The following is a 9,862-nucleotide window of genomic DNA, read 5'->3' on the forward strand; positions in this document are numbered from 1 at the left end:
CCAGGCGTTTCTTTAACAACTATTACATTGCTTTGCCAATACAAACAAGATGGAGTGCAGAAGGGGACCATGACTTAGTTTAGGACAATCATCATTTACACTGACTTTAGAAAAGTAGAATTCCTTCTAAAGCTGCCTTCCTTCAAGCCACGATGCAGTTCTTGTCCCGGGTCTGGCGAGGCATTGCAGGGGGAGACTCCTGGATAAGTGGCTGGGCTGGGGAGTTAAAGGTTTCAGTTGCTGTGTCCTGAGTGGTCCTGGGCCTGCAGAGGTGAGGGGGCAGTGGGATACGTTCCCCTAGGAAGAAGCCATCATCCTCAGAAGACTCTGAACTGGGGCTGGAGGGTGAGCTGGAACAAGATCCTGAATCTGAACCTGATCCCAAGTCACAGCGATGGTGGCCATGTCTGCCAGAATGGTGGTGATGATGGTGGCTCCCTCGGCGACGGTGCCGCTGGCGCCGGCGGCGGCGGTGGTGGTGGTGGTGGTGGTGGCAGCTGGGGGCCCTGGGTGGGGGACTTCGAGGTCTGCGGCGCTGGGCTGGAGGTGCACTAAGGGTCCTTCGTGGACCTCCTTCAGATACCAGAGGGTCTCGGAAGCTGACACGAGGCGTACTCTGGCGACCAAAGGTGTTATCATCTGGGTGCAGGGCAGGATGGCCAGGGGATTCTGTGGGTGGCTCAGGAGCATTGCGGAGACCCAGTTCAGGCATAGAGTGGCGGTGGGGGGCCCCTCTCAAAAAATGGGAGGGCTCTTCAGGGTCTGCAGCTAGAAAAAAGAAGGAAAGATGGAAGACACAGGATATGTGCTTGTTCTGTCTGACCCTTGCCTGAGGAAAGATTTGGGAATGCCTTCTTCCCCTTAGTGGGACTGGGAAGTGGGGCAGGGGTCAAACATTGGATACCCTAAAGTTTGGCTTTTGCTTCAGACTCTGGGTGGTGAGAAGGGTAGGGAGTAAATTAACATGAGGTTTGGTATACGGACTGTGACTCGGAAATGAGCTGATGGATTGGCCAGATTGGGGCATTATCAAAGACTGGAGTAGATTTGGTTTGGGATAGAATGGAGGGGAAGCCTGGCTGTAGTGGGTAGACTGGGACCAGTAGCCTGAAGTGAGGGAATGACTTGGGCTCAAGAAGGGGCGAGTTGAGGTGTGTAAAGGCTCTGTGCAGGCACAGGGTGGACCCAGGGTCAGCGGACCGGTAGAGACAGGGCAAGAGACTAGTCCTGAAATGGAGAGATGGGCCCAGCTATCTGGGGAGACAGGATGCTATAGGACAAGACTGGGCAGCCTGGGAAAGGCATGGTGGAGGCGGGGCTCACCAGGCTCTGCCTTGGTACAAGTGCCTTTGCTGGCTGTCTCTGATGTCCCCTCCACAGCCGAGATTGAAGCTGTGGATGATGTGAGCGGTGCGGTGACGGTGCCGGCGCTCCAGCTGCGTCGGCCAGGCCCTGGAGTGGTGGTCTCAGACCCAAGGCTGCAGGCTCGTGAGCAGAATATTAGGCCTCGGCGTGGCAGGAAAGGGCGGCCCAGCAGAGGTCGACCGCAACGGCTACAGCAGAAGCAGCGATCTGATGCGTGCCAGTGTTGGCCCTCATAAGCCATCTGGCCCTGGTCCAGGCCTGTGAGGACCAACACACGTGGGAAAACTGAGGCAGCCACTCATAGGCTACCCTACCTAAGTGGGCTCTTTCCTAGGAAGAGGTCGGGGATTTGAAGTAGAGTACCCTGACTTTCTTCCCCACTCTCAGAAGGGGCCCTTTCTGTGGAGAAAGCAGACAATGTGAGATTTACTCCTCGTCTTCCTTATCTCTTGGAGAGGGACTGACTGGCAATGGAACTTTCTCTTTCTTTCCTAGGATGCTCATTTAAGGAGCATAGATGTGCACTGAGTTCTAATCCGTAGTCATCAGGAGTGCCAGTCAGCTTTAGGTAGAAGGAAAATAAATAGAAGGCTGGACCTGAAAAGAGGCGTGGCTGGTGGGGGCGGGACTTAGGTAAGAGACAGATTAGGTGGGAAAGAAGGCAGTTTAAGAAGGCAGGGTGTCCAAAAAGGTAGGCTGTGCTAGAAGGCAGGACTTAAGGTAGGATGAGGGAGGGAGGAAGGTGGAAAGGAAGAGAATATAGCTCTGGTGGAATCGGAGGGTGCTCTGTAGGTTCATTTAGGTGTGTAGCGGGGCGTCTGATGTGTTGCTGGAATTTAGAAAGCATGACATAGGCTGGAGGGGATAGATCAGTGATATCAGTGATAGAAAATCTGTTGGGCATGGTAGAAGCTCTGGCCCGAGTCCCATCTCCAGCACCAAAGGAAAGAAGGGAGGAGGAGAAGGAGGAGCTTTGTGGAGAGGAGGGAGAGGTGGGTGGGGCCATGGCCTAGCTGTGCATACGCCCTGCTGTCCTGCCCCAGCATGTTCTCACCCACCGATGTGTTCCCCACAGCCGTCACAGTATTCTGCATGGCGGGCCTCATAGCAGGCGCAGCAGTGGGGGCGGCTCTGACGCATGACATAGCGCTGCCCTCCTAACGACGCTTCACACTCGAAACAGCAGAAGTGACCCATGTGCCAGTGTCGGCCCTCCGCCTCCGTACATTCCGGGGAGAAGATGATCTACGGGGCACAGATCACCCGGGGCTGTCAGAAGAGCTCGCTTCCGGCTTGGTCCACCCCTCCATTCCCACCTCTGGCCCCGGGGAGGCACAGACCTCATCACACGCTTGGCAGCGAGGGCGCAGGCATTCAGCATGGTGGCGCCCACAGTAGACCTTGCCAGCATGATAGAAGTAGATGAGGTCAACCAGAAGCTCCTGGCATGTCGTACACACAAAGCACTGAGGATGCCAACAGGCCCCAAGGCCTGCGCGACTGGCAAAGACTGCAATGTCCCCACCTCCGATCTGCTTTCCACACTGCCAAAAGACAGACACCATCACAGTCACCAAGATAGTCAGATGGATGGGGTCAGCCAAGCATGAGAGAACTTGACCTCTCCTATGGGGAAGCTCTGTGTATTTTTAACGACAGGATCGCATGTAGCCCCAGGCTGGTTCTGAATTTAATACACAGCTATGACTGGCCTTAAGTCTCCAGTTCTCCAGTAACTAGCACCTCTCGTGGGATAAATCTGAGATAGTTCCCACTCAAAAGGAGGAGGGGCACATAAAAGACTACTTTGCTTGTCTTACTATGTAGACTGGGATGCCCTTGAACTTAACACTCCTTCCGCCTCAGCCTCCCAAATTGCTGAGATTACACGTGTGAGCCACTAGGCTCAGCTATGTGGATCAGATCTTAAGAACAAGTCCTGATCACAAGAAGAGCAAAAGAGGCAGTCCCTTCTGCATGTGGGAGAGGAAACTACAGAACTATTTGTCAAGGCCTTAGAGACAAATTAGACCCAATAGGGATATCTAAGACACATCATATTCACCAGAGGGCTCTAGAGACACCCCACTGGGTGTTAAATGTTACCTCCTCACAGATGGCTCCAGTAATGGTCACTGGGAAGATTCGAACAGTGGCCCGTCCCAGATTCTCCCGCTTCCTCTGCTGGCTGAAGGCTCGCAACTCTTTCTTCTCCTCCTCTTCCAGGGCCGTGCAGTACTGTGCCTGGGGAAAGAAGGAGTCTTTTGGACTTCCATCTATGCTCACAAAATTTACTTCTAGGCCACTGTCTGCATGGTGCCTCCCATTGGTGATACCTATCGCTCAACTCTTCTCTCAAGACTCAGCTAAGTTTGGTCAAGGAATGTACCCCTTTGGCTCCTGCTTCTCCAGGCCTTTCACTTCAGCTCAGCTCACCTTTCCTTAGCTGACCCTGCCCATTTCTTGCTAGCTGCCCTGAATTTGTCCAGGTGTACCCCACTCCTGGCATGCCCACCCAGCCTTCTCCCCTCCTCACCTCACTGTCGTGTGGGGGTAGCTGGTGCAGCAGCTGCTTTATCCTGTATTTCTCCCCAGGACTGTTGACATAGGGGACCTTGTCCTCTGGAAGGCAACTGAAAAACTGGTAAACCTGGGAGGAGGACGTGAAAAGGTGAGAGGAAACAGTTAGGGATAAGCTAGGATACAGCGAGGTCATGGGTACCTGGTTCTATGGGAAAATTAGAGTCATCTGAAGGGTGCTTTTCCTGGTACCAGTCTCTTTCTCGAAACTCCTGAATGGTTGAAGGGACCTACAGGGGAAACTCTGCTCTCTTCTTCCCTTTAAAGCAAAACTTCTCAAAAGAGTTGAGTATTCCTGCCCATTCCACTTCCTCTGCCCCCATTGAATCTTGACCCAACTCAGGTCATTGGGATGTCTGCCCTGTAAAAAATAAACCATTGTTCTCGTCTTAGTCCTCAGTGGTTAAAGCATCCTTAGTCCAGGTCCCCACTGATTACTCTTGCTTCCTGAAAACAGTCTCTTCCTTGGGCCTCCAGAATACCACAAAGCCCTGGCTTCCTTCCTTCCTTCCTTCCTCACTGGCTGTTTGTCTCATTCTTTAAATTGTTCCTCAACTACTGGACACCTGAATATGGGACGGTTATAGGGCTGAGTGCTTGGTCCCCTTGCCTCTGTCTATGTATACCTTCTTAGAAATTGCATTCACATTGGTTATAATGGTCATCTGTTGGCTAAGGTGCCAAAAACTGCAGCCCTGAGACCTCCCCCCATGTCCTAGGCAATGTAGCTATGTAACTAGCACCATCAACTCTTATTCAAACTTGCTCTTGGTTGGCTTTAAAAAAAAAACTGCTCCTTCCCTGACCTTTCCTCTTTGACATGGGGGCCTTAGTATATAGTTCTGGCTGGTTTGGACCTTGGTATTTCAATCAGGCCAGCCTTGGTCTCCTAAGGGCTGGGATTACAGGTATGCACGACTGGGCTTGGTTTGCCCTAGCTTCTTTCTTGTTTTCTTTTTAGGTTTTTCAAGACAGGCACGGTTTCACTATGTAGTAGACAGGCTGGCCTCCAACTCACAGAGATCCCACCTGCCTCTGCTTCCCAAGTGCTGGGATTAAAAATGTGCAGCACCACTGCCTGGCTGGCTTTTCCATACTACTTCATTCACCCATTCATCTTTAGAGTTATCTTTCACTTCTCAGTCTTCTCTCTCTCTCTCTCTCTCTCTCTCTCTCTCTCTCTGTCTCTCTCTGTCTCTCTCTCTCTCCCTTCCTCTCCCCCTCCCCCTCCCTCTCCTTCTCCCTCCATATATATATATATATTATATATATACATATACATATATATGTATATATCATACAGCTTCGCAAATTTGTGGTAATCTTCCTGCTTCAGCCTTCCCAGGGCTATGATTACAGGCATGTATTACTACACCCAGCTATTTTTTCCTGAATGCTTTCCACCCCCACCCCCGGCTATGGGCTTGAGTCCAAGGCCTTGTACAAGTTAGGCACATTCTTCACAACAGACCTACGAATCCCAGCCCAGAAACAATACAACGGCTTATCTGGCATTTACAGTGTATCATGGTTTATAATCTAGAGAAGATTTAAGGTATATGGGAAGATGTTTAGGTTATATAAAAAATAGCATGCCATTTTACATAAGGTGTAGGTTCTACACAGATACACTGCAGTTTTATATAGGAGACTTGAGCATTTTTGAATGTTGGTATTCCCCCATGGGAATAGAAGTGCCAGCATGTGTGTGTATGTGTGCGCCATTTGGTGCTGGAGTTGAAACCCAGGGTCATATGCATGCGAAGGCAAATGCTCTATGCCAGAACCATACCCCCAGCCTTTGTTTTATGGTTTCTTTACTGTCCTCGGTGCCTAGAAGTGTCCAACAAACAGTGAGTGTTCAGTAACAACGGAATGAACGCAGAATTCAATGGTGACGTAGTGAATGGCATGCTGAGATAAAGACTGGAGTAAAGAATACACTAGAAACGGGGTGAGAGAGATAGTTCAGTGGCTAAAAGTGCTCTCCGGCTCATCCAGAGAACTGGAACTCAGTTTCCAGCACACACATGACAGCGGACAACCTCTATCACTCCACTTCCAAAGGATCTGATACCCTCTTCTAGTCTTTTCAGGCACCTGTACACACCCAGTGCATGCATGCGCGGGAACGGGTGTGCACGCGCGAAAACACACACACACACACACACACACACACACATCTTTAAAAAAGAAATGGGATGAAAAGTGAACAAGACCCAGAGGAAACTGGCCCATTGATCACTCAGAACAGAGAGACACTGGTGGGTGGACCACACGCCAACATTACTCCAGAAATAGGTTTGCACTCAAATGCATATGTGCCTGCATATGTGCGCGCCCATTGGAGAATGAGAGTGGGTAGCCAGCCTTTGGTCACCTGCTCCGGCTTAAGGCCAGGGGGTACCCAGGCATACTCCTCTGAGGCACAGCCTGAGTCGTCATCAGAAATGGAGTGGCGCTGGAAGTCTGAGATGAGCCGGCACATGATGCGCTCTAGATCCACAGGCACAGTGTGCACAGCATGCTCCTCCCTCGGGCATTTGCAGTGCTGGCAGATCTTTCTGTGAGAGCCAGGATAGGAGTCAATTACTAAGGAGTGGGCCACCCAGATCTCTAGGCAGCCCAGGTCCAACTGAAGGGCAGGACATGTAGATTAACACCAAAGGACTCAGAGCTGGGACAGAGCTCAGGGCCTGAGGCCAGAGCTGACAGGACCTGAGGCTAAGAGCCAGGCTCTGATTTTGCCTTGTGACCAGGCCATGGGACACTGGCTGTGCTAGGCTCAGCTTCTGGATGATGACTTGTCTGGAAAATAGGGGCCTAGAGGACTTGGGGGTTGGGCTGTGTGTAATCCTGGGTACAGGATGTGAAGGGGTGGAGCTTTGGTTTCAGCTCTGGTACTTGGGTCAGATCCTCTGGGCAACAGGCCTGGCAGGGGCGGGACTCTGGGGCTGAGACTAGTATCATAAATCAAGGGATTTCTGCAGGCAAACCAGCCTGTGCTCTGTGGGGTAACTAGCCCTGAAGGCAGGTCTCTAGGTTATGTGTAGGGGGAGTGGGGACACAATTAGGAGTTTGCAGGGGGGGGGGGGCGACGACGATGGGCTCTTAGACTTTGGGTGCAAGGCTCCAGTAGGAGAAAACACTGGGTATGGGAAAACGTTCTGGGCCTAGAAGGGGCCTGTGGACAGGGCTAGAAGATGGCCCTAGAGATGGGACTTAAACTTGAGAGAAGATTCTTTTGGGGCTCAGGGTTGTGGAACTCTCCTGGGAACAAGTCTCCTGGGAATGAGTCAGGGGAGGGGCCCTGGAATGAACTTTGAGGTTCCTTTCCCAACTGAGCTCTCTGTGGGCGGAGCTCAAGCCTTGGGGCGAGTCTCTGACAAAGGCTAGGGTCACTTACCTCCAGCCGTGCAGTAGGAAGCCTGGGCACTGTTCCCTGCAGGAATTGCAAGGCTGGCCGTGGGCAGGGTCCTTTACCTCCGGAGGCTGTAGTGGGTGGGGGCAGATGCAAGAAGAAATAAAGTACGGGAGTAGGGAGGAAGAAGTCAACGCCTGCTACTCCACTCTCAGGCTCACAACCGCAGGCTGGGGCCTGTCTTACTGGGGGCAGCACTGGGCAGGCTGAGACCGCGCCTGGAGCGCAGGGGAGGAGGAAGCAAACCAGAGGCAGGGCAACTGAGACCACTTTCCTGTATGTTCCCTTTCCAGGGAATTCTCCTGTCTGGGCTAGTCTGTCCCTCTTTAGTTCTCAGACAGGTCTGTCAGAGAGAGTCCTCTACCTACCAGGGCAGAGTTCCTAACCTGGGCATTCCCTCCCAAGTCTCCCTTCAACACCCAGGGCTTCAGCAGCACCCCAGTCCCACAGGGTAGGCATCCAAGAACCCAGCCTTTTTCTGGGATCCATCATGAACTCTGGGTAATGCCATTCTCTCGCCCCTCCCCCAAATCCTGGCTCCATCTCTCCTACCTGAGGAACTGAGGAGTAGACAGGACCTCAGGTCATCCCTGCTCCATTCAGAAAGCCCTAGCCCCCAAAAAACTTTGCCTTTACCCTTCATATTTTAGGACTACTGTCTTCTTTGGTCCAGATTCCACCTTTCTTGTAAAGGAAGAGAGAAACCATCCTATCTGGGAAGTCAGCTTCCAGACTCCGATAGAAGCCTGGAAATCTTCTGATCCTAAATCTTAGTTTATTGACTGTTGGTACCCATGGATGAAGGACCCCCACTCTCGTTCTACAGTCCCTCAGTGTATGAGGTCCCTTAATCAGAAACTCAGCATGTCCCAGTCTTGCTCAACCTCAAATCTCAACACCCTATTCTTTTCACCTTTCGGATTACTTCACAGGTAAAGGGGCATCCCCAGATTGCAACAGTGATAAAAGTGTGAGATGTGTTAGGGGCTTGAGCCACCATATCTACACGTTTCTGCATCCACGATTGTACTTCAGTCCCAATGCCCAAGTCTGGGAAAGCTGGGGAAGGGAGTTCCCAGATCCTCCCTTGGGCTGCTTCCCCTCTGACCTGGTGTCCTGCCCCCTCGCCTGGATCTCAGTTTACCTCTGACCCCCACCATTGCCCTGAGCCCTGCTCACCGCACGCCCGGAGCGGCGCCTCCGGGACCCACGCGCGAACATGGCGCGCCTAGACAGAGTCAAGCCCGGCTGGGTCAGACGAATGGAGTCAGCTGCCACGGCGCGTCGGGCCTGGCAGCTCTGTTCCGTAAACTTGACTCCGAGGTGGGAGGAGCACGCTTTCTAGGGCACGCCCCGCGGCCTGTGTAGTGTCTCAGTCACCCCGGTGTCCCCTATCTAAAGGTGAGTGAGTGCCTTGCTGGAGAGCCTGCTGTTGGCTTTCATCCCAGGGCTAGAGCCAGAGCAGGGTGTCAGAAGGCTGAGCCTTCAGTATCCCTCGGTGCCACATGGCCTTTAGAGTTTGAAAGCCGGAAGCAAGCAGGTTTGGATGTGGAGACATGGCGAGAGTGTTAAACTACAGTGCTTGTTTCTACGAATAGGGTGTTGAAAGCTTTGGGGGACAGGGGTCAAAGCCACCTCTTGGACCCTTCCCAGGTTCTCTTTTCCTGGGATGAATGTTACAAGGACCGTTCCAACTTCATCTGCAGTCGTAGCTGGTGTTCTGTGGCTCTCATCTCATTTTTAGAGTCAGGGCTGAGGTTTGTGTGGAAAAGTCTGAAATCACTGGCGAGGTTCCCCATTGCACCTCTGTCCAAAGAAGTAGGTCTTAGAGCCTTCCTTACTGTTCCCCTACTTTTCTGTCTCCAGGTAGCACTCCTTTCCTGAGCTCATTTCTAGAGCTGGGTCTCTCTTTCCTGCTCTCTGCATCTCTGGGCCTTGGGGCTAGGAAGAGGTCAAGCATCTGCAGCTACAACTCAGAACTCAGGCGCCCGAATTGAGTCTTTAATTAGGCATGAGGCGGCTACGGTCAGACAGGCCTTTCATCTTGGGCGCCCAGGAACTCCTCCTTCTGTTCACCTCAACCCCATTACAACCTTGTCACTTCCTGACCCTTGTCCAGAGGGAAGCTGAGGGAGGGGGGCATTTATTCATCAGTTAATCAGTCTCTTCTCTCCACCTGGTAGGCCTCCGGTTTTCCTGCTAAGGCTGAGGCAAGAGAAAGGAGATAAGATACCACAGGACCTAAAGGGGTTCAGAAACAAAGGTTCCAGTAAGGTGAGGTCTTGTGGAGTGTCCTTAGTAGGGGAGGCCTTGAGGATTTGAGGAGAAGACTTCCTTGTGGGCCAGGAAAAGAATGATTTGACCGCCAGCAATGGAATAGTAAACAGTTCTAACGCAGAATGAGACCCAGAGTGCTTAGTAGGCGAGGCTTCAGCAGGATGCTACAGGGGTCTGAGCTTCCTCTAGTCTCCTTTCCTCTTGCTTTTTCCTCTCCCT

At 52.2% G+C, this 9,862-nt stretch overlaps 1 protein-coding gene across 1 annotated transcript; it reads right to left on the reverse strand.

Annotated features, from left to right (window-relative positions):
- Window positions 1–7: 7 nt before the first annotated feature.
- Window positions 8–8,702, reverse strand: Prickle3 (prickle planar cell polarity protein 3). The gene is made up of 9 exons (XM_034485618.2): window positions 8,546–8,702; window positions 7,352–7,437; window positions 6,326–6,509; window positions 3,902–4,015; window positions 3,472–3,609; window positions 2,706–2,909; window positions 2,424–2,610; window positions 1,324–1,623; window positions 8–768 (listed from the first exon to the last, which is right to left on the reverse strand). The coding sequence occupies exons 1-9, from the start codon at window positions 8,585–8,587 to the stop codon at window positions 143–145; spliced, it is 1,881 nt and encodes a 626-aa protein (XP_034341509.1). The 5' UTR covers window positions 8,588–8,702; the 3' UTR covers window positions 8–142.
- Between the last annotated feature and the right edge of the window lie 1,160 nt (window positions 8,703–9,862).

Source organism: Arvicanthis niloticus, chromosome X, assembly GCF_011762505.2.
Source record: "Arvicanthis niloticus isolate mArvNil1 chromosome X, mArvNil1.pat.X, whole genome shotgun sequence".
NCBI classification, from domain to species: domain Eukaryota; kingdom Metazoa; phylum Chordata; class Mammalia; order Rodentia; family Muridae; genus Arvicanthis; species Arvicanthis niloticus.